Source organism: Lonchura striata, chromosome Z (assembly GCF_050655825.1).
Source record: "Lonchura striata isolate lonStrDom1 chromosome Z, ASM5065582v1, whole genome shotgun sequence".
Taxonomy (NCBI): domain Eukaryota; kingdom Metazoa; phylum Chordata; class Aves; order Passeriformes; family Estrildidae; genus Lonchura; species Lonchura striata.
The window spans coordinates 85522818-85546786 of record NC_140740.1 but is presented as its reverse complement, the minus strand read 5'-3'; the positions used below and the strand labels follow the sequence as shown (position 1 = coordinate 85546786).

Here is a 23969-nt window from a genome sequence, read left to right as displayed (position 1 = left end):
CCTCCTGCCCACAGCATTTCCCTGGAAGCTCTGGTGGGAGCAGTGGAGCGGGGTGTTCCTGCACCTGGGCTCTGCTGCCCAGCCAGACCTGGCAATGGGTGGCCTCGTGGCCGTGATTCCTAATTAAAAAGCAGGGAGAAACCTGAGGAGCATGAAAAGTATAAGCCCGATGTTAAAGCAAACCAGATGCTGCTCAGATCACGATGCCCCACGGCCCACTGGAGCGAGGATGGGGAGGCCTGTCACCTGTAGCCTGCTTGGGGGTGGCAGGGGGGTGAGGGGAGGGAGAGCACAAGGCAGAATAATCCCTTTTTGGTTTTTCTTTTTCCTCTGGAGCATTTTGGTCTCACCCCTGGACAAAAGCAGGATAGTGTGGTGTGTCATTTCCTCCCCGGCAGCCATTCAGCCTGGCACCATGTGGGCTCTGCCACCCCCTCCCCTGCCCCGGGCACAGATTGCTCCTTGTTCCAGTTGTCTGTACCACCCAGGGCTTCCTTTCCAAGTTTTCTCACACCCTTTTATAGCTGTGCAGAAGAAAGCTTTAAAGCCACACAAAGCAGGAACCAAGCAGGCAGGAGGGATATCTTTAAAAACCAGACGTGTTTCTCTGCAGAGCCACGATGGTGGAGAAAAGCTGGGTGAGCTCTGGTGGTGCCCAGCATGAAGAACAGGTTCAGCCCTTGTCTCACAGCCAGGGGGGCAGCTGGCCATATGTGCTCTATATCCCTGACTCTTTAAATGTGAAGTCAGCTCTTCACACCCCAGGGTTTTTTTTGTTTTCAGGTCCCAGTGAAGGCACAGTGACAGGCTGGGAGGACCAGGTCCTGAGCGGGGTGAATCTGAGCTGGGGAGCACTGGATGCCCTTTCTGAAGACCTGGTTGGGTGCAGTGGCCCTGATGCTCTTGGTGAAAGCACCAGCTACAGTTCTGTTTTGTACACTTTGGGGATGAGGGAGAAGACCAGCTTTCCTGTTCCTCATGCACAGAAAGAGCATGAGATTGTCTTGCTTTCTGTTTCTCATGTTTCTCTTGATCAGCAGCTCACTTCACCGAGGTCCTCCCCCAGAGGCAAGACCTTTCACCCTGACCAGTTTGCTTAGGTGGCAATCAAACAAATGACCTGGAGGCAAGCAGCAATTCATTACAGCCCTCATTTAGCATGCAATAAAATGTGCCGTATACCTTGTCTTCTGATCAATAAGTTGTATATTATACACGAGTCAATGTGTTTACATCACAAGGAGGCTTCTCGCTGCCTCCTTTCTGCTGGGCTCTCTTGGTCTGGGATGATGGATCGACCCTGGGATGATGGGGAGGGATATTGTTAAACAGTAATTGGTTACTGAATTATTTAGCTGCAGAATCCCTGTAGCAGCAACACCGCCATTCAGCGCTTAACTTGCAACTGTCTCAGCTGAGGAACAAAAACAAGGCCCTGCAAGTGCAGTGGAGCCGAGGCAGAATAATTCTGTGAGACTGTGCTTTAAAGAAGAGATTTTTCAGTTATTTTGACAATAGTAGCCCTATGCAGTGGGAAGTGTATGCTAATTGCGTACAGGCTGCAGCCTTTTAGTTTGTAAGCTGGATTCTGCTGCTTTGATGAGGAAAAAGTGATGCTGATCCATTGCAGGTTCCCCAAATTAAAGGTGAGCATCTCCCTGTGCCCTCTCACTCCAGAGGTGTTAGCCGGATGTGCAGCTGATGTTGTATCTCTTGTGTTCCTGTCCTGGGTCCCTGCAGGAAATGGGCTGATTCACAAAGCAGCCTGACTCGGCGGGCAGAAAACCCAACCCAAATCGAATGCTGTTCTCCTCAAAATCTTATTGCAGGGCCGTGCATCTGATTGAGCACCACCAGCCCATTCCACGCCTGGTTCCAGGCCAGTGGTGATGCTCTCCTTGCACTAACCTGCATCAGAGCCTTACCACACATGGTTTCCTCCTGAATTTTCAGGTTGGCAATTGCTGAAAGTCCTCTACCTCTGACATGCACTGAGAAAATCTTCCAACAGAGTCAGGAAGGAGGCACTGCATGCTGACACCTCTTTGTACCAGTCCCCTGTGAGTGCAGCCCTTCACTTGAAGCTGTTCCAGTTCCTCCCCTGCCAGGCAGTTCCTTTTGTCCCTTTGGTGTCTGTATGTGTGTAGGAGTATATAAGAATGACCTGGTGACTCTTCAGGATTTGGTTGGAGTTGGCCTGAGATCTGGTGGCTTAAGCTTATTTCTTCCTTGTAGGTGCTGCATGTGTTCTCAATGTGGATGGCAAGACCCTGATTTGATGCTCTTTTTTTTTTAACTAAAAGCCCAAAGCTTTTATTTTGCTCCTGTGGGTGGATGATGAGCTGGGAGGGGGGGAAGGAGTGGCAGGCTGTTTGCAGGGGATTGTTCTCAAGCTGGTCGTCCCAGCAGCACCTGATGTTTGCCATGGGATAGGCTGTTCCCTCACTGCTTTGTTTGAGTTAATTTGGCACTGAGGAATAGGAAGTTCCCCTGATTTAAGAGTGAGGAATGTCATCCGTGGCACACCCCAGAGCAGAAGAGGGTCTCCCTGAGCATGACCAGGGACCTGCAGCTAAAACTTTTCCATCCATCATGTAGGCAAAGTCACTGTTGACTTTCCCAAGCACAATTTGGTTATTGCTATTAATTTTACTAACTTGCTCCAGTGCCTGGCATATCGAGCACTAGGGCAGGGCTCTGCTTTGCTTTATAGGGCATAAATATCCTGCTCAAAAGTCCCAAATGCCCTTGTCCAGTCCCACAACAGGAGGCTTGATGCTCGCCAGTGCAGCCCAGCTTTGTTTTTCCTCCCCTTCTTGCAATTCTTGTAGCACTGTGTAACCAAGAGCAGGATCCAGCCCTGTGATTCAGACCTTCCCAAAGACACATCTCAGGGAAGATTAATCTCCCTAATGGAAGCTGGGCTAGTGACAGCTGTGACTTTCAAACCCTGGTCCCAAATAAAAACCAGGGAGCTCTGGGAGGCTTGTAACTTTCTGAGCAAGTGATGTATAAAGCTAAATAGTTACAATTAACTTCAAAGCATGAAACAGTCCAAGCAAAAACAGTTCAAGCCCAAAAAAAAAAAGAAAATATTTCTTCCTAGATTTTTGCTAAAGATGAGTTGACTTTTGTTTCACATTAATATAAAGACATTGTGCCTTTAATATAAAGAAGATTTTTAAAAAATTCTGGATTGTAATGGGTTACTGATAATGACGCTCTCCCTTTCCTTGGAGTAGTGTGGTTCTGTCACTGGAGGGAGCTGCCTGAAGCTGGTATGTTAGGAAACAGGGTTATTTTTGTGTAAATTAGCGTGAGGTCACTTAATTAAACACAGCCAGGGCCTTGTGGGTCTCTGAGGACCGCTGTGGAGTGGTGGCTGAAGCAGAGGAGGTGGCAGGGCTGGTGCAGAGGATGGGGACAGAGCCTTTGGCACAGTCCCTATAGACCGGTACATGATCTGCCTTGTAGCTGATGGAATTGGGCATGGATGGATGGAGGGATGGATGGAGAACATGGCAAGACCACAGGGAGCTTTAAACTTTGCCCACCTCCCCAGGTGGGTTTTTTTGGGGTGCTGCCTGGACCCTGTGCATGCACCCCAAGCCTGAGGGATCTGGCTGGTGCTTCCCAGGCACCTTCCAGCAGCCCTGGCTGTGCGGCCCCACTGTCTCCTTCCTGCACGGAAATGCTGGGTGAGTTTCTTCCGAAACAAACTCCACGTTGGCAAGGCAGCCCTGTCTCTGTTTCATGCATCCTTGCCTTCAGTGTGGGACTGGAGCTTGCATCCCAGGAAAATAACACATGTCCAGGAGGCCAAGACAAACACTGTCTGCTTGCTTTTTTTACGACCTCTTGTTGCTCCTCCCAGCCATCACCACTATTCCCTTAATAAGGGACTTTTTGATCTCCAGAGGGAACTTCCTCACTTCTCAGGGTTAGAACCAAGGTGGTTGGCAAAGGGAAGCCCTGGAGAAGCAGGGAACTCCTGCTTCCTGCAGCCCTTTGCATGGCAATGTTTTGATTTAGAGCCTCATTCTGGTTCAGAACTGAGGATGATCTGGTTTTTAAATGCCAGAGGGCAGAGTTAGATGGAATATTGGGAAGAAATTCTTTTTTGGGTGGTGAGGCCCTGGCACAGGTTTCCCATAGCAGCTATGATTCCCCCTGGGTCTCTGAAAGTGTCTGAGGTCAGGTTGGACAGGGCTTGGAGCCACCTGGGATAGTGGATGGTGTCCCTGCTGGTGGTTGAAGTGGTGTGTAAGGTCCCTTCCAACCCAAACCAAGCTGTGGTCCTGTGGAAAGGACTGTTCGGTTTTAGTGGAAATGCAGACAGTGCATTTTGATGAGAGGTAAGATGCTCTAGCTGCCAGCCATCTCCCCCAGGACTATGCCAGCAGCAAGTCTCATCCTGATGACTTCAAGCACAGACAGTGGCCTCAAAACCCCCAGGGCCCTGTGAAAACCCTACCAGGAACATTGGGTAGATGCAAATGATTCAGCCCAAATCTTGGGACTGCAGCATCAACATTCTACTTGAAGCCCCAGGTTCTGGTATGAGATGATGGGGTGGGCTGTTCACCGTGGTCAGTGGACTGAAGGGGAGAGCAGGATGAACTTCTGTCTTCGTGGTTTGGAGTAGAAGCTCAGAATTTTGTCTGCCATTCAGACTTAGAGGCAATGAAGTAATTTGTTTAAGCCATGGGAATTTTTTTCGTTTGGAAACTGCCAGGGGAGTTTTGAACCTCCAGGGCTTGCAGTTCCAAGTGTGACAATTAAAAGTTTGGGGGTATTTAGTGAACTCTGCATAGCTGTTTTTCCTCTTTCATAGCTCCATCATACCTTCTAATTAATTCCCTTTAATTGCTTTTAATTTCCTTTCCTCCTTATTTCTCCTTCCGTATAACTAGTGCTGTCATCCTTTTAGTTTGCCTTTCATGTTGGAGACTCTCTATTTGATTTTGTTTCATCCACATTGTGTCTTGCAGCTATTTCATTCCTGGAAAGCTCCAGCTCCAGAGATAAAATCTAAGTGGATTCAGAGAACCTGAAAGGATCGCATGCTTCATGGCTTTCCCTTCAGTAATATGGGAGATAAGCAGGATGTAATAAAGGATCCATCCCTCCTTGGAAAAGGGCCATTTCCCGTCACCTGTATTTTTGTGGTACCGTCATGCCAGGGATGCTCTTAGTCACCGGTGACAAGATAAAGAGCCTGCTGGTCCCTGCTGCTGGCGGGTGTCTGAGGCTGGAACGGGCCCCTGGGATGACACACTGTCTCTTGATTTACCATCACTGCTCTACCCAGCAGCATTCCCACTGCTGGGACACGGCCCGGCAGCCTGCTGGCAGGCCTGGTCCCTGCCTGGATGAAGGGGACACAGGGAGGGGGGCAGCATGCTGGTTTTGGCCAGATAAGGTCAAGTTATTAAAATCTTGACATTTATCTTTGAGAGCTTTTGGTTTTAATGTGCACCAAGGGTGCTGTGTGTTCTGGCTGAGGTACTTTCCAGCCCAGTCAAAAATAAAAAGTAAAAGCGAGCAAAACCTCTTTTGTACGCTCAGAAGAGTCCTGAGAGGTTGGATGTATAGGTGACTATCAGCAGAGCTCCATGTAATTTGGTCAATATTCACTATCTGAAGAGCTCCATGAAAGCTGGTCAATATTCACCTTTTGAAGAGCTGGCTGCCGGGTGGGAATTGTAGATCAAAGCTTTTCTTGAATGGGAATCAAGTTGCTTTGTCTAATCTAGCATTTTTTTCTCTGCTGCTTCTCCATTCATAATGGTATTTTAACACAGCCTGCCTTGATGTTTTTCACCCAATGGAGCTAAGTGGGGGCTTCCTCTCTTTCTTTTCCGTGGAAAAAATGACCAGCAGCATCTAGTTCTCTGGAGTTGGCCCAGTTGCCTGCTTTATGCTGTAATGCTGGTAAAACCCTGGAGGAGTTAACACTGGGATCATGAGGAATGTGGCTGGAACTCTCAGCTGGAGACTTTGGTAGTGGGGGAAGTTCCAGTACTCTGGCTGGGGAGTAGAAGGTAGCGTGGAGCACCAAGAGCTGTCCTGGTGTGAACTGGGGGCATGCACCTATGCTCAGGTTGGGTTGTGGGGCAGTTCTTTAGAGCCTGGTGAAGAAACTTTGGTCTAATCAGGCTGCTGGAAGGAAGGAAACAGCTGAATTTGTGTGGAAATTGGTAGTAGAGGAAGCTGTGGGAGGAACGTGATCCCAGGACTTTGAGGTGCCAAGAAGAGCAGAGCTATAGACAAACAACTTCTGCCACCAAAAAAACTGACTCACACTGCCTTGGAAGTTTGTAATGGATTATTGGTGTTATTTTACTGGCACTGAGAATGGTAGTAGAAGCAGTTGAGCCTTGGAGGGTCCCCAGGCAGCCCTCTGTGAGTCAGTAGCCTGTTCTGGTGAGTGTCTGTTCTGGTGAGCTGGAGCAGCAGAAGGGGTAGGAGACACTCAGGGCTGGTCAGAGAGCTGTAAGGTCTGGTTTTTCACATTCTAGCAGCCTGAACTCCCTTTTAGGAGCATACAGGACTAATGAGGTTTTAGTGAAGTGTCCCTTTTTGATAGGGAAGAACTCCCACATCTCTCTGTCCAGGTGGGACCAAGCTGTGGGCAGGAGCTGGTGGCCTCCAGGTTAACCCTGGGGCTGTCCCCGCTGTCTGGGAGCCTGGGACTGAAGTGGCTCTGGGCCAGGCAGTCACCAGGATGTACTATTTTGCAATAAACTGATCTGAGCACTTTGTGCCTTTGCATTTGAGTGTGAATCATCCTGGTGAGAGCTGAGAGTGAGCAACCTCTGGAGATGGCAGTGGGGCAGGTTGTTGGCAGCCCCAGGCTGGGTGGTGGTTATGGGGGAGCCTCCTTGTCCCCATCCTGTCTGGGCATGTCCTTGTGGCTGAATCTGGGGACGGCAGCTGCATGCAGACTTGACCTCTGGTCCTGAGAGCAGCATCTTCTTGGATCCTTGGTGGAATTAGGGAATAATTGAATAGTTAGGGTTGGAAGATCATCTTCTCCAACCTACTGCAGTGAGGAGAGATGTCTTGAAAAAGACCAGGTTGCTCAGAGCCCCACTCAGCCTGACTTTGAACACTTCCAGGGATGGAGCAGCCACCACTTCTCTAGGCAACCTGTGCCAGGGCCTCACCATCCTCAGTGTAATAATTCCATCCTTCTGCCTAGTCAAAACCTACCTCTAAAATCATCATTGTGATAGGCCCTGCTAAAAGGTTTGTCCCCATCTTTCTTAGAAACCTCTTTCAGCTACTGGCAGGTGCTCTAAGAGAGCAAAAGGGTCTCTCTTTTCCAGGTGAACACCTCCAGCTCTCTCAGTCTGGCTCCAGAGCAGAGGGCCTTCAGCCCTTGGAGCATCTCTGTGGCTTTCTTCAGCATGTCAAAGCAGCAGGAATTGGAGATCCTTCTCCAGGGTGTGATGAGGAGATGCATGTCTCCTCTTTGGCACAAAAAGCCACTGCAAAAAAGTTTTGGGGAGCCAGCCTTGGGCTACTGCCCCACCCTGGGAGCTTGGCAGACCCTGCATCCCCCCGAGCCAGACAGGATGCTTTATTTCCTCGGCAGCCAGGCTCCCGGCCGAGCATCCCTCGGCACCGTGCTCCCGACTCTTCCCGCTCCCATCTTAATAACCGTAAAGATCGGGGTTGCCAAGGTCTTCCCGTTGCTATAGTGAGATTAGATAGGGCAAAGTGCTGCATTCCCTCTGCTGAGGGGAGAAATCACTCCCATCCCTTCCCTGGGCTTCACCAGCCAGGTTTTTTTCCCATCCACCAGCAGCTGCTAATTGCACCTGAAAGACATGCCATGTATTTCACTGCAATTAATACTTCATAGCTTAAAAAAAGAAAAAAAAGGAATTTAAAAAAATAAAAATTTAATTATCAAAGCATTTTCTCCTGGAACCAACTTAAAGAGACTCTCCGGCTGGAACGAGTTTACAGTGCTAAACTGTGAAGTTAAAATATTTATCTTCATAAACACGTCACTTGAGCCGTGCTACTCCTCACAGGGTCATTAGCAAGAGGCACGTTAGTCCAATCAGGAGGTGCCTGGGAGACAGAGATTTGCCTTTTGCTTCTGGGCGGGGTTAGGAGATGATTTATTAAATGAATTTGAGAGCTGTGAGTCTGGCCAGACCTCTGAGTCAAACCGCTGTAGGAAAAAGAAAAAAAAATTCGCACCAGCTGGAGCTTTTGCAGGCAGAAGATGGGGTGCAGTCATTTCGGTACTGTTGGTTTGCTGATGTGGAGGTGTTCTACCCAAAAACTCCTGAGGACGTACAGCAACTGATCCAGGGAACCGTCATCTTGCAGGAGGTAGTTTGCATTTTAATTTTCTTAGGTTTAATTCTAGTTTTCTCATGTTTTATTTTCACTCAGTTTTTGTGTTAATTTCCTTGGTGCACCTGCGGGGCTTGGGGTGGGTTTATGTAAAAATTTAGGTTATATTTTCTTGAGTGCAGGAGCACACAGCTTAGGGTATGGCATGTTGTCACGCCCCTCCACCTCCTCTTTTGGGTTTAAAATGTTGATTTTGAGGCCATAAAGTTTAACCCCTATAACCCAGTACCAGACATGCCCTGGAGAGTGATGCCTGTGATCCGCTCAGTGTGTGGGGAGGGGATGGAGGGTTTAGGTGATAGTGTGTTTTTTGGACTTGAGATTGCTTTTTGTGCACATTGGGTGCTGGCATGCCAGGACATGGAATGGGGTGAAGGACATGGGTCTTTTGGAGGTGTCGTGCATTTCCCAAAACTCATTTATCTTCTGGGGAGACAGAGGTGTTTGTGTCTGTAAACCTCCCTGCTCCTGAGAGTGGGGAGGAACATGCAAGGAAGAGCCTGGTGGTGGCCCCATATCCTGGGAGAGGGTCCTTAGCTGGTGACAGTGGCAGAGCCTGGTAAAGATTACTCAAGCTGTAGATCTGTCACTGTGTTTTCCCCCTCTGAAATCCCCTTCTACTCCTTGGATCCCCATCAATTTATTTGCACAAACCACATGGGCAATGTCATAGGGTCTGACCAAGATTGTTTTAGGGTCTTACACCTCAGTTATGCATGGGGTTCACCCCTTGCTGTAGCTTGGGTAGGGGGGAGAGGAGTTGAAGAAGTGTGTGATACTTGCCAGGCAGCACAAGTTCAAAACAGAGAAAGGCAAAGAGCAAGATGCTGTTGGTGGTGTGGGAAGGCTCTTGTGTCTCCTCTGAGCAGATGTAGCCTGAGCAAGGGCAGAGATACATCAGTCTTCTGTCCCAACAGCAAACCTCAACTTTGAGTGAAAGTTTTGGAAATAGATGTCCTGAGCAGCACTTGGAGCTGTCTTCACAAAGACGACTGTTGCTAGAGACCCTGTTTTCTGTAGGAAACCAGTTCTTGCAGACATTTTCCAGTAGGTCCCACTTTGTGCCATCTGCCCTCCTCTCTCCCACTCTGTCTGCTGACCTTCCCTGCATGTGCTGAGTCTCACAGCCAAAGGTGTCTGTCAGGTGGGCTTTTTCTTTGCTGGCAGAGTTGGAGTAGCAAACATCTCTTAATGTTCACTGTCTGGTCTGCTCTGCTTCAGCAACCTCAAATCTTAATTCCTTCCTTGCTCCCACCACTGGTCTTGGCTTGACTTGAGGGTGGACTGGGAAGCACCCAGTGCTCTCCAGGTGCTCTGTTCACCTGGTTTTTTTTTGGTTTTTTTTTTTGTGGTTTTTTTTGTTGTTTTTGTTTTTGTTTTTGTTTTTGATAGTTCTGTCATGATTTCATTTGATCATCTTATAGCAGTGATGGCACGGGGTGTGCTCAGCACTGGTCACTTAAAGGAGGTGTATTTAAGGGTTACACCCTGCTGGTAACTGAAGAGCTGATAATTCTGTGATAGGGGAGAGCCCTCCTGCCAGACAAACCCAGATCTTTTGGCTGCAGTATGACCTAACCACCATTTCTGGGGAGTTTTATGGGCTGCCCTTTTCCAGCAGAAGGTTCCTGCTGCTTGCAGCTGCCACAACGAGCATCCTTGGCTTACAGAAACCTTTTGAAGGAGCTTCTGCTTCACTGTGGTGATGCCAAGTGTGGCACTGTAGCCAGTGTCCCAGACAGGTGGACCTGGATGATTTCTGGGCTCAGTCCTGTGCCTTTTTGATATAAAACAGAGGAGGGAATCCCTGGCATGTGCTCCCAGTTTGGCTTCTGTGTCAGTGGAGTTGTGACTCTGCATGGGAAAGGGACCTGGTAGAATCTTGGCCCTGGAATGAAACCCACCTGTGGATGTCCAGGTGAGGAAGTCTCTTTCTGGAAAGCCACAAGGGCATGGTTGCCCTTGGTGGAGTGAGTTTATTACAGTTTTTGGGAGAAGAGTGTTTTGGGATCATGTAGAACTTCTATAAGATACCTAGGGGTTCCCCGGGATGTCTAAAACTTACTGGGGATTTTTAGGGAAGAACCAAAAGTATAGGAAATGAGGGATCAGAGGGCTGGGGAAGAATACATAAGGGAAAATAAAGGAAAAAGCAGAATAAAAGTAGCTTCTCTTTGTCTGGGGATAAGGATGGGGATGTCATCCCACAGCTGTGGTGAGGGAGGGAACTTGATGTCCAGGGGTGTGTACTGGATGCTGATGTCAGGAAGGTGTCTGGGCTGATGATGATGAGGTCGATGGTGGATTGGTGGGGGGAATGGGAAGGATCTAAAGGGATCCATAGGCTGTAAGGGAGCAATTCCATAGGGTGTTGTGAAACTACCAAAGGCTTTTGAGTGTGGGGCATGTCATGCCTGGAAAATTGAGTGGTGCTTGCAACTAGCTTTTTCCACGCTCCGTGAGAAAGGGGGTGATGTGTTTGAACAGTATGCTCAGCCGTCATCCAGGCTGAGAAGCAGCAGATGCCCACAAACAGGTAGGTACCAGGGACAGTGAAATAATCTGTGTGTGATTTATGCATTGGGAATATAGGGAAAAAGCTGGGAGCAGAGAAGGAGGTGAGCCTTTTGGGTGCTGCAGGGCACTTGGAGCTGCTCTGTGGGTTTTGGGGTGTCCAGTTCTCCGGCACTGTGGCTGGTGCTGCCAGCTGTGGTGCTCATCTCTTGCTCCCTGAGCCGTGCCAGAGGGCATGCATTATGCATGGCCACTCAAACTCTCACCCTGTTGCTTCTGATTACAGGGAAATTACGGGTTACTGGGCCAGACTGTGCAGCTGGTGACGTCTGTGGGGCTTTGATGCCCTGAGCAGAATTCGGTCAATGATGCATTGCTAAGTGCAGGTGCTCGGCAGCAGCCTGACCTCAGCCCTGAAGTTCTTCGTTATCCCAAGCCTGGATTTCACAGGGAATTTGCAAGCTCTGAGACTTGCTTCAAATAGTTTGTATGGTTTTTTAATTTTTATTTTATTTTTTTACAGTCTTACAAAGCTTTGGCAAAGAATCTGTTCTGGGTGCTGTTTCCCGTGACTCAGAGGGTAAATAGCCGTTGCTCTGCTCACCTGGTTTGCTTGCTAAAAATGAATGGGGAGCAGTTCAGGGGCTTGTTTCCTTCTTGTTTCCTTCTTGTTTCCTTCTATTTCAGGCGAGTTCATCTCTGATTATGGGCCGTCAAACCTCAGAAATTCCTAGCCGCCTGTCCACTCTCTAATTTTTTATTTTATTTTAAATTAAACAGAAAAGGAACATAGCCCTCTTTCCATGGAAAGTCATAAATACTCCCAGGAGCAGGTGGATTTTGTCCCTGTTGTACAGCAGATGAGGGTGCATGCCTGGGTAGAGGTGCAAGCATGGGGAACAGCCCAATTTTTTGGCAGTTGACACTAAGTACCAAGAAGCTTTATCATGAACACATCAAAATATTTACATCCAGCTCCACAAATTTCCCTTGGGCATTTGTTGTGACATGTTATACTGGGAATGTTATGAAGAGGAGGGCTGTCTTTCTATGCTACTTTTAAGACCTACCAAACTGTAATTATAGTCATTATTTCAAGGCTGTTTCCCATTTTGTGCCAGGCAGAAGGACAGGACTGAATGATGAAGGCGTTGGAGTTGGTGTGGATTTACATCCTGCAGGGCTGTGCTTGGTGTTGGAGGAGATGGGGAGGTGCTGCTGTGAGTCTGGAAGGAAGTGGCTGCACAGTCTGTGCTCTCACAATCACAAATACATACACAAGCACCACTGCACACACTTTTATATTAATATGCTTTTTTATATTCATGTTGGACCATTGCCCCATGTGGTGTGGGACCATGATGTGTCCCTCTGCCACATGGCAGAGCTTGCTGAGATCACCTTGGCTTGCAGGGGACTGGGATGAGATGGAGCATCTCTGCCATGGGAGAAAGCTGGGAGAGCTGAGAGTGTTCAGCCTCTCTCCAGGGAGACTTTAGAACCCCTTCCAGTGCCTGAAAGGTCTGTGTGGAAGATGGAGACAAAGTCCTTAGCAGGGGCTGTTGCAATAGGACAAGAGATAACAGTTTTAAACTAAAAGAGAGTTTGCTTAAAGTAGGCAAAATGGTGAAGGTTTTTACAGTGAGGCTGGTGAAACACTGGCACAAGTTGTCCAGAAAGGTAATGCATGCTCCATCCCTGAAAACATTCAAGGGCAGACTGAATGGGGCTCTGAGCAATAAGGTTTAGTTGAAGATGTCATAGCAGGGTGTTGAATTAGATGACCTTTAAGTGTCCCTTCCAACTCTAACCTGTCTATGATTCCTCCTGGATCCTACTGTCAGTCAGCTCTTACTTGCAGCTGGGAATGCCGCTGATGTCCACAATTGCTGCAGAACAGGTAACTACAGACAGGTCAGCTTGTGGGAGGAAGTAAGATGAGGACAAATGGCAAAAATCTGATGTTGAGGGAGGGCTGTAATTCATCCTAGGAGGTGAGAGTTCCCTGGGGGGACACTGGGGTTGTTTCCCTCCTTTGGCCACTACCTGTGACCACAACAGGTTTTGTGTTTCCACTGCCTTGCTTGTGGAGCATCTCTCTCCTTTTCCAGGGCAGGGATTGTTTTTGATGTTGCAAGTGAAGCAGTGGTAACTGGCCTAGCATATTATGCCCTCCTGGCAAGGTCTGTGGACCTCTCTGTAATATGGTCAGTGAATTGTAAGGATACAACATTCAGGCAATGCCCAAAGCCAGTAGCTGTGGTTCTTCTGATGTCTCTGTCCTTAAGGAGGTGGAGGATGTTAAGGTCTGCAGTGAAATGATCCTGACTTACACTGATTATCCAGACTTTTATATAGTTGCCTCATAAAAACTTGCACAAAATGCCAGACTCAACAAATAGCTTGGGTTTTTCCACTTTATTTTCAAATACAAGGAGCCCCAAAGTTTGTTACTTTGATCCTTGAAAATTTTATAGAAGGCAGTGACGGATTGGTATGGGTGGGACAATCACCTGGAAGGGAAGAAGTAAATGAAGGAGTTTTTGGGCAGTTAAAAGGAAATGGGGAGCCTTGGACTGCTGGTCATCCAGTTAACCTAACTAGAGCCAAGGAATGTCCATCTTCATATAAAGAGTGGTCAGACATTGGAAGGGGCTGCCCAGGGAGGTATTGGACTCCCTGTCCCTGGAGTTGTCCAAGGACTGCCTGGATGTGGCACTCAGTGCTCTGGGGACAAGTTTCGGGTCAGGCACAGGTTGGACTTGATGGTCTGTGAGCTCTTTCCCAACCTGAATTCTTCTGGGATTCTGTGATCCCACTGGCACATGGTGTCACCACTGTGTACAGTGTAGCTGGCAGGAGGTGGGAATGGCTCCAGAAAGAGAGGATTTGGCTATGGAATTGGCAGCCGAGGCAGGAGCACGCAGCTCAGTCCATTCTGCCAGGAGGCCGGATCTGAATGTTGTGCTGGGGCTCAGTTCTGCTGATGAGCAAAGGACAAGCCTTAGGTCCAGCTGCTCCGTGGGGGGTTGGTGCTTCAGGGAAGAACAGGCTTGGGTTAATGCAAAGTAATTCAGAACTGGGAAGGAGAGTGCTTTTATTCTCCCTTTTAAATCTTCTTTGGGTTCTTCACAATTAATTTCTGCTCAGGCTCCATGAATGACCTTGACCAAGCCACTCTAGGCTGAGTAACATTAAATTGATTTTGGTGGGTACATAAATAAAGGGCTGGAATCTCTTGTTTACCTGGTCCTCAGCTGTGAAGTCCATAAGTTAATTCCATGTGGGAGACTCAAGCACACAGGCTTGAGCATTCTTACGTGCTAATTGAATTCCTGAGCTCTTATTTTCACCTGGGGAAGGAAGAGACAATACTTTTCTCCCAAGCTCTGGGAGGCTTATGAAGCACCTGGGAATATGGGGGTGCAACAGCATGGAGCTTTTCAGAATAAATAGAGGGGAATTGGCCAAGATACTCCTTGTGATTGAGATTTGTAAAACCAGCTGATGCCAGTGATCATGGACTGCTGAGGGTGGATCTTCCAGGTCTCTGCTGCTCCAGCTCTTTTCTCATCTGTGGGTGGAGGTGGCTGGAATTTCAGGCTACAAATCCTCAGGAGACCATCTGAGCAAGTTTATTTTGCTGTAGTTTTTTTCTTCTAGTCAAGGGGCCTCCTCCCTTCCCCTTCAAACCCTTCCTTTGCCCTGTATTTCCTCCTCTGAAATCCTGTTTCCTTCTTCCCACCAGGATTCCCTCCCTACCAAGACAATCCAAGCTGCTTATTTTAATGTTTGAGATAGATAGAAGATATGATTGGAGGTATGGGAGGTATTTCATATTCAAAATGACTTCAGTGCCTCGGTTTTCCCCAAGAGCTACTGCCTGCAGTTACTGGCCTGGAGGAGGCTGGCATCTTGGAGAAGGGTTTTTTGAAGAAGGTGACTCTGTGTTGGGATTCAGAGAGTGATGAAATGCATGCTGGTGATTCCCTTCTGAGGTTTTCCAAGCCCTTATTCCACTTCCAGCAGTCTGTAGGAGTAGCAGCTCTCGTTTTTCCTCATTTTGCTCTTATTTAGAAGGGTGCAGCTCTGATCAGTGCTGCTGAGAGCGTTGTCCCTGCATGGTAATGGAGGAGTAAGTCAGGGTTTTTAATTATTTATTCCAAGTGTAATTCCCAGGCTGTTCTGAGTCACATCAGGAGCTGCAGAACAAGGCACTCCCGTCCCTCACGCTGGCAGATGATGACATCGGTGAGGAAGAGCACTCCCAGCCCTGCCTGCCATGCCCTGGCTCTGCACACACAGCCTGGAAAAAACGAGGGCCCTGTCTGGTAGGAAAAAGAAATGCAAGGAGGAAAAAGGAAGTCAGAGAGTGATTTGCCACGGTGACAGAAAGTGTGACTCTTGAAAATCATCTCGGGGTCGTGTTGCAGGTCCGAGGTGTGGTGGAGAGCACATACAGGAGCATGGCAAGACACGTGGCAGCCAGAGGAGGTGGTGCACCTCAGGAGGAGATTGTGGTACAGGAGGTGCCTTTTCCCTGCAACACAGGGTGCTTAAGCAGTGGAAAGATGTGGCTGTTGGAGGAGGAGGAAGAGGGATGCAGTGGTGCCTCCCGATGCTGCCTGGAAAAGTGGTGGGTTCTCCATAGTTGAAAATATTCAAGACCAATTCAGGCAGGACTCTGATCCTGATGTAGTTGAAGATGTCCCTGCGCATGGCAGGACTGTTGGACTAGACTTTTAAAGATCCCTTCCAACCTGAAATTCTAGGATTCTGTGATTCCCAGGAGTTCTGTATTTCCCATAAAGCTGATTTGGGTGAAAGCCAGAGAAATATCAGGCTAGGACTGTGTTTGTCCAGATATGTTCAGTGAGGAGAAGCAGTCTCCTAGGAGAAGGATGAGGTTTTTGGGAAGGAAACATCCCATCTCCCTCAGCCCAGGAGTCTGGGAGAGATTTGGTTTAACATCTCATTATTGCAGTTGCACTCATGAGATGAGGCAGTTTTACTTTATTTTGATATTAAAGACATTCTTTAAAGAAGTGTCAGCCCATAGACTGCCACTTTTATAGTTAAAAAATTGTAGCTGCTTGTCTGGGGTGTATTTGAGAACAGCAAGGAAGATACTATATTAGATTAATAAGTGAAGGTTTAATTAATTGTCATTATTTGCATAATAGTGACCTCTAATTAATAGGTAATGTGCATCCTCTGAATTAATGCACAAGTGGGATCTCCAGTGATGCCATCAGAGAAGGGGTTTTATTGCTGGGAAAGGCAGTTTTGTTTAGTCTTTTTAGTAAATTTAGTAACTGTGTGAGCCAAAGGGTGTCTGTGACAGCGTGTGCTGTGCCTGGAGTGGCAGGGTCTTTTAGGGACAGCACACATCTTCCCTAAATGCATCAGGCCTGGAATGCCACCAGGGTTTTGCTCAAGTCTGCTGCAAGCAGAGGCCAGAGAAGATTTTTTTGTGTTTTATTCTGTCTTCAGTAGCTTGGAAAGTGGTTCCTTGTATTGTCGCCATGGTTTTCCTCTCTTTTTTGTTCTTAACAATCCCTCATGCTGTCATTTTTGGTGTCCCTTCTTCAGCTGGTGGGTTCTTTTCTGCTGGTCTACAGGCACGTGAATGGTTCCTGTCACAGATATGTGCTGGTGAGGATCTCTCTCTCCATTTCTATTTTGTCCTTCTTTTTTATGCTTTGATTGACAGTGTTTGTGGTAAGTGGAATGGGATGACATGGAATGACTTAAGATAGAGATCTTGGTGTGAAGCAAAGCCTGGTGTTAAATTTGGGGATGGAAAAGAGATAGAAGATGGGGGGCCAGCTTCTTCTCTGTAGATAGGTCCTAGCAGTAGTTGGGATTCCAGGCTGAGAGAATGCAGGATGCTATCAGCATCCTGGAGAGTTTACCATGTAAAAGGAGACAGGCAGAGGGATGAAGATGTGGGAGACCACTGGGGAAGCAATGGGACATAGATCGAGCATAGCTATTTCTTAATTTGCCTATCAAAACGCTCTAGACCTGTCCCACCTTAATTTTAAAGTATGTTTCGTCCCTTGTCAGCCTAGCAATTAAAGCTGTCTTCCCTGTATCCTAATATGCACTTAGACATTGGCATGGGCTTCCCACAGAAGCTGTGGCTGCTCCTGGATTCCTGGAAGTGTCCAAAGCCAGGCTGGATGGGACTTAGAGCACCCTGGAACAATGGAAGGTGCCCCTGCCCATGGCAGGGAGTGGAGTAGATGAGCTTTAAGGTCCCCTCCAACCCAAATCATTCTGTGATGTTATTTCCTGCAGTGATAATCCTGCTGCCTTCAGAGAGATGAATGTGGACATGGATTTGTCTCTGTGTTGGAATTTGCACCTGCTTGTACCAGCAGAGAGCTGAGGCGTTAAAACTGATTTAATTTTCTTTCAGTTAATCCACCCTCTGTCCTCAAATGAAAACTTCAGTTGTGTACCCCAGGAGTTTTTCCTCACATTTTCCACTGAACTCTTGTGAGATGCCATGGTCTTTGAGTGATGGTTATAGGCGCTGTCAGAGGAGAAGCATGATGCTGACAGACAGCAGGTATTTTTGAAATAAATGACCAAAGAAATAAAAAGAGCAGGTTGTGGATGTGAAGAATGTGTATTTTTGTTGCTTCTGTGGTTGCGAACAATCTCTCCTCACCAAAGGCAGCTCTTCAAGAGAGGTAGCACAATTTGGCTAAAATTGCTTGAATGAGGTCATAAAATTATACTCTGTGAATGGTCCTGTTATTCACAAAGGACAGTTGTTTGGATGGAAATTGCTGAAAACTTTTCACTGGTACAGTGGGGAGATGAGACAGATTTCATGAGCATCCCACAATTTAGCTGCTGAGGGGATTAATACTGATGTAACAGCCAAATACTCTGTTAGAGACCATTTGTACTCTACTGTACTCCAGGGGCTGTTGCTCCTTGCATGGGATCTTGAGCAGAGCTCATCAGATACACTTGTGAGAAAGTACATTTGTGTCTTTCCTTAAATGTCAAAACATGTATCCAGCACCCCCTTTTTCAAAGCCTGGAGCTCTTCCATGCCATTGCTCCTTTAGGTGAGCCACTGCTCATACATGGGGTGGGATTGGTGGGAGAAATCCCCTCGTGCAGTAGGATGCAAGGGATGCTCCACTCACCTGGAATGACAGAGAGCTTCTACATGAGCAAAATAGTTACCGAAATTATCTGCTGTGCCAATCAACAAGGCCAGAGCTTCTTTGCAGAAAAGAGTCAAGGAACCTTTAGTGCATCATGCTTGGAAGAGTGCATATGTACCTTAGTGCAGTGTACTAACACAGTCCAGTACTAACACACCTGGAGTGCTTAAGAGGGTTTCCTTCATGTGCTTGGTTTTCAGCTGGAGGATTCAAGTTGGTAAAAAGCCCAGATCTGAATTTATACCAACAGGTTTTTTAGTTTAAGAGTCCAAAGAAAAGGAGCAGCCTCCCTAAGAATATTAAAATGACAGAGGGCAGGTTCACATTAGATATTGGGAAGGAATTCTTGGATGTGAGGGTGGGCAGGCCCTGGCATAGGGTGCCTAGAGCAGCTGTGGCTGTCCCTGGATCTTTGGAAATGTCCAAAGCCAAGCTGGACGAGGCTTGGAGCAACCTGGGATAGTGGAAGGTGTCCCTGCCCATGGCAGGGGACGGAACTGGATGAGTTTTAAGGTCCCTTCCAACACAAATCATCTTAGGATTCCCAGAAGCCTTGTATTTCTCATAAGATTGCTTTTTAATTTTTTTTTCTAGTTCAGCACATGAAGAGCCAACTTCATTTAATAAGGGATGTTGGCTGAGCTTCAGGGCATGGATTAAATACAGCAGTGTGTGAGGAATGGAGAAAAGGCTGAATGTGAAGAGTTATTCTGTCCCTAACCTCAAAAAAAGCAGGAGGTAAAGCGATCCAGAGAAAGGACAACAGGAGAGAAAAGGAAAATATAGATCTTTCTGTTTTCTTTTTTGCCTTTTTTTTTTTTTTTTTCCCTATTGCATTAGTTCTTTTTTCTGCAGGTGTCTTACAAAAGCAGTGTTTTGTCATCTCCTGTATTTCATACCTCCTGTGTCCGTGCCAGGATACCTGCTTTTATATGGTGGACAATGGGAGTGCAGCTGGCACTGAGCCGAAGCCTGAGCTGTTCTGCACCTCATGTGGATTTGAGTTCAAATAAATAGTTTGACTCACTCAAGGAGTGAATCAGAAGAAGGAACTCGAGCCTCTAGCCTACAAGCACCGTGCTGTGCAAGCAAGGTGTATAAACATGTACATTTTTCTTAAGTGTGCAGTTCAATTTGAAGCTTCTGCTGGAGCAGAGTTGGCATTTCAGACCCACCGTAGCCTTCCTCAGGAAAGTGCAAGGATACTTTGGTTTAGACCTGATATTATAGACATCCAGGAGAGTGGAAGTTTGTTGACTGTCCCGTTCTCAGATCTGTCTTTGGTGCTAAGTGCTTTCAGTATGGGTAAACTGCAGTGTTAAAAAGTAAAAACAGGGAGAGCATCCCCCTGAAGTCTCCACAGCTGATCCTATGTTCTGATTTCTTGCTGTTGGAAAAAGTTGGTGCCTTGCTGGTGGTCAGGTTCTCCTGGCCTAGACTGACTTTGTTCCCTCAGCCATCCAGCGAGGTCACACCAGCACGGTGATGGATTTAGGCCTAGTGGTGCAAATTTCCCTCAGCCATTGCCTATCCAAGCTGGATTGGAATCACTGAGTGTGATTAGGGGGAATGGTTTTATTTTTAAACTAAAAGAGGAGAGATTTAGAATAGGTATTGGGAAGGAATTCTTGGCTGTGAGGGTGTGGAGGCCCTGGTACAGGTTTCCCAGAGAAGCTGTGGCTGCTTCATCCCTGGAAGGGTTTAAGACCAGCTGGATGAGGCCTGGAGAAACCTAACCTACTAGATATCTTTCCCATGGTGGTTGGCATTGGAACAAAATGACCTTTAAAGACCCTTTCAACCCAAACCCTTCTGTGATTCTGTGTGACATCTTCTGGAAGCAGGCTGTAGGACAGCTCCACCAGGCTGGACAGCCCAGGTTCCTGCTCTGGGGTCCCTGCTGAGTCCTACCAGCTTTCCTCTTGGAAGGCCAGAAGGGGTGTGACCGCTCTGGTGTCCCCAGAAGTCTTCACCAAGGCCTCAGCTGATGGATGTGCTTATCTGCATGAGTATTACTCATCTGAGGAGGGGCTGTGAGATGATACCCTTGGTTGTCATTGCTGACTGGTTTTGTCATGCCTCCAAAGCCTTGCAAATCACTCAAGGCATGACATGGTCGTCTGTGTATGAGAGGTGAGATCTACTCAGAAATTGTTTTTATTATGTGTTGGTGATAGCAGATAAATAATGTTCCCTCTGGCTTGTGCACGAGGGGATGGTTTTCTCCTGTGCTTTCAAATGAGGTGATTAATAACAGCCATTAATCCCCATGAATGACAGCAGTATATTAGGAGCAAAACACATGTTAAAATAATTTGAGAGGCTGTTGTTGGGTCATAGGCTAACTCATTCTCTTCATATATAATATTTTCATAAGGTGTAAATGTTTCTCGGCTTCAGATGTTGGCTGGAGATCAAGTTTTGGGTATCAGCGTCACTGTCTGGACCAATACTGAACTGAACGTCCAGTGTAATTTAATTAAAGTAGATTTAGACTGGATATTAGGAAGAAATTTCATAATGTGAGTGTGGTGAAGCCCTGGCACAGGGTGCCCAGAGCAGCTGTGGCTGCCTCTGCATCCCTGGGAGTGTCCAAGGCCAGGCTGGACAGGGCTTGGAGCAGCCTGGGACAGTGGAAGTTGTCCCTGTTCATGGCAGGGGGTGGGATGGGATGAGCTTTAAGGCTTATTCCAGTCTAAACCTTTCTGGGATTCTCTGAATTCAAAAGTTGGATTTCAGAAAGCCTGGACTATTCATAAGCTTAAATTGAATTTGGCAACTGGATATGTTGAAAATCCCCAGGGGGAGCTAATTTATTTTTAATGTCCAGGCATTTCAAGTGAAATGTCAGAATGAAATGTGTCATTTTGGAAATGCCAAAACATTTTCTTTTTGACAGCTTCTCAATGAAGCTTTTTAACTTTTTGTTTGGGAATTGCAGTTAACAGTTAGAAGGAGGAAAGATTAAACAAGTCTTGGTAGTAGTGGACTAACACATTTAGTTTTGATTCAAACAAAACATGGAGGGGTGGCAAGCTTTTATTTTTTTTTTCTGTATTGCTGAACCTCTTTCACTTTCCCCCAGTTCTGTTTCTCATTGACTCAAGATATTTTTCTCCTACTTTTAATACAAGTAGACATATCATTAGATAAAAAAAAAAAAAAATCACCTCTTCCAGTTCCTGAAAAGCCGTGGTTTGGAATTTGTGAAAATGACTGAGGGAGAACTCGTGCAGGAATAAACCTATTACGTGTGGTGATCCTAAATTCAGAATTTCATGGCAGGATTGTAGTGTTGCTCATGGTGCCCTGGGCGTGATCCCAGGCCTCTCTGGCCATCCTGGGCTCCACAGTTAAAGCAGGTGAGGCCCTGATGAATCCATTGGCAGGAGCTACTCAGGCATCATTCCAGGGCTGGAGGAGGTGGTGAGGCACCTTGGGGAGTTGGCACCACAGCTTAGGGAACATTGTCCTGACTGCACCCACCAAGCACAGTGAGGTGGTGATTTCCCCATCCATGGCATTGTCCACGGCCAGGTTGGATGGGGCTTGGAGAAGCTTGGGATAGTGGAAGGTGTCCCTGCCCATGGCAGGGGGTGGCACTGCGTGGTCCCTTCCAACCCTAACTATGCTATGATTTTACTCTTCTGCACTGCTGTGCTGCCCATTCTCTCTCGGCGCCATCTTCCCACCCTCCTAAAAGCAAAGTCAGTGATTTTTTCAGGTCAATGCCCCTTTTTATTTTGGAGGGTAAGCTCAACAGACATCTCAGTGATGCAAGATGTTTTCCTTTGTAGGGCTCGTTACCACGCGTCTGGAGGTGGAGTGACATCATTCTCATGCTGGGGTCTGCAGTGAGCCATTGATCTTGATGTACCCTCTTTGCAGGCAGTAATGTGTGTTATTTCCTTAGCATTTTGGGCAGGAGATGCATCATGCTGCCTGCTGGAGCCCAGGGAGGAGCATCATCAACATGAAGGATGCCAGAGGCTTAATTGGTCTTTGAGGATCAGCCCCCAGCTCGTTTTTGTCTTCAGCTCATTTCTACTGTAGTTGTTCCCCTGGGTTTGAAGAATTGGTGTGAAAAAAGTTTCCCATCGCAGTGAGTCTCAGCTAATTTTATTCTGTGTTCTGGAGGAAACTGTGCAATATTCACTATGCAGGAAACAGATAAAATTGGGAAAAAAAAAAGAAATCACTGGGCTGTTCAGAAATTAGTCTAAAAAAATCTGCTGATAGACCAGAGCATGAAATCCTCTGCACCTTGCTCCCCTATTTGAACCATCCCTCAGCAGTCTGGGGGCTGTAATTCTCTGCTGTGTTATCATTTTCTCCCACGAGGCAGAGAGCAGCCCTGTCCTGCCCAAACACTGTCAGGCTTTTTGCAAGGGCAGCACCACCAAACAGTGGAGCTGAGGACACTGGAGGTCAGGGCTGGAGATGCTGACTTCCTTTAACCTAATTAACAGGTTAAGCTTCCAAATGCCCAAAACCAAGTGTGTGGTGGTGGGGGAGGCAGGGAGAGTTGGGACGTGTGGAGGAGTGAGTGATCCCTCTGGAATTGCCGGAGAATTCCTGTGCCCACTGGTGACTGGGAGCTGTCAACGCCGTGGCGGGCGAGATAGAGGTCACAAACCTCTGGAGAAATATTTTGCACAGTGTGGATCCAGTAGCTCTCATCCACATCTGATGTTTGGGAAGAGCTGTGTGCAGGGGGATGGCAGCAGCCTTGTAGCTTTTGTTTCTTTAATTGCTAACAGCAAGGCACTGCTGTTCTCTGGAGGAGAGGGGAGACGCTCAGGTTTACATTTCTCTTCTCCCGTTACTTTTACCTGCTTGCTTCAGTCTCTGCTGCTGAGCTCTGAAGGATTTTCATGCTGTTAAAATAGAATTAGCCAGTACCAAAGCAAGGGATTTTTTTTTTTTCCAAAGCTTATTTAACTGCGAGACAGCAATAGGGAAATGTCACCAAACATTTGTTTGGTTCTGCCGTCAGGTTGGTGTAGCAGGGCTTTCAGATGGTTGCCCATATGTGGGGAAAACACATTTTCTGTTACTCATACTGCAAGCAGCTGTGTCTGGAAAAGGCAACCTGCAGCTCTCTCTGCTACAGGCTGCAAGGCAAAATTAATTTTCTGTGGCAGTGGCAAACTTTGGATGGGCTCTAGAAGTATTTTAGGTAACTGATGGTGTAAAAATATTGCTTCACTGAATTGTGGCTGTTGTTTTGCTTTAGCTGCTGTGGCCCTAATGTTAAAACAAGGCTGAATTGTCACCCTTGGGCTATTTTGTGCGGGTCCCTCCTGCACCAGGGTTTGCAACTGATTGTTGGTGGACATGTCCCCACTTTGCATAGTGGGGAGAGTTATCATAGAGCCCTTTAATGATTTAGATTGGAAGGGATCCAAAGCTTAAAGCCCATCTTGTCCCATCCCCCGACATGGGCAGAGACATCTTCCACTATCCCAGGGTGCTCCAAGCCCTGTCCGCTCTGGCCTTGGACACTTCCAGGGATCCAGGGACAGCCACAGCTGCTCTGGGCACCCTGTGCCAGGGCCTGCCCACCCTCCCAGCCAGCAATTCCCAATTCCCAATCTCCCATCTGTGCCTGCCCTCTGGCAGTGGGAGCCATTCCCTGTGTGCTGTCCCTGCCTGCCTTGTCCCCAGTCCCTGTGCAGCTCTCCTGGAGCCCCTTGAGGCCCTGGCAGGGGCTCTGAGCTCTCCCTGGAGCTTCTCTTGTGCAGGGGAACAGCCCCAGCTCTGCCAGGCTGGCTCCAGAGCAGAGGGGCTCCAGCCTGGCAGCAGCTCCGTGGCCTCCTCTGGGCTGGCTCCAGCAGCTCTATGTCTTTCTAGTGCTGGGGACCCCAGAGCTGCATGTGGGACTCCAGA

At 47.6% G+C, this 23969-nt stretch overlaps 1 protein-coding gene across 5 annotated transcripts in view; it reads left to right on the top strand.

Moving 5' to 3' along the window:
- Nucleotides 1-23969, top strand: part of ZBTB7C (zinc finger and BTB domain containing 7C) — a 153186-nt gene that overhangs the window by 11585 nt on the left and 117632 nt on the right. For 2 of the 5 annotated variants that reach the window (XM_085566105.1, XM_085566106.1), the window contains exon 3: nucleotides 4992-8352. The exons of the other annotated variants lie outside the window; for them this stretch is intronic. In XM_085566105.1, coding sequence (XP_085422231.1) covers nucleotides 8143-8352 — 210 coding nt within the window. In that variant the 5' untranslated portion in view covers nucleotides 4992-8142. The remainder of the gene's footprint in view (nucleotides 1-4991; nucleotides 8353-23969) is intronic. 5 annotated transcript variants of the gene reach the window in all.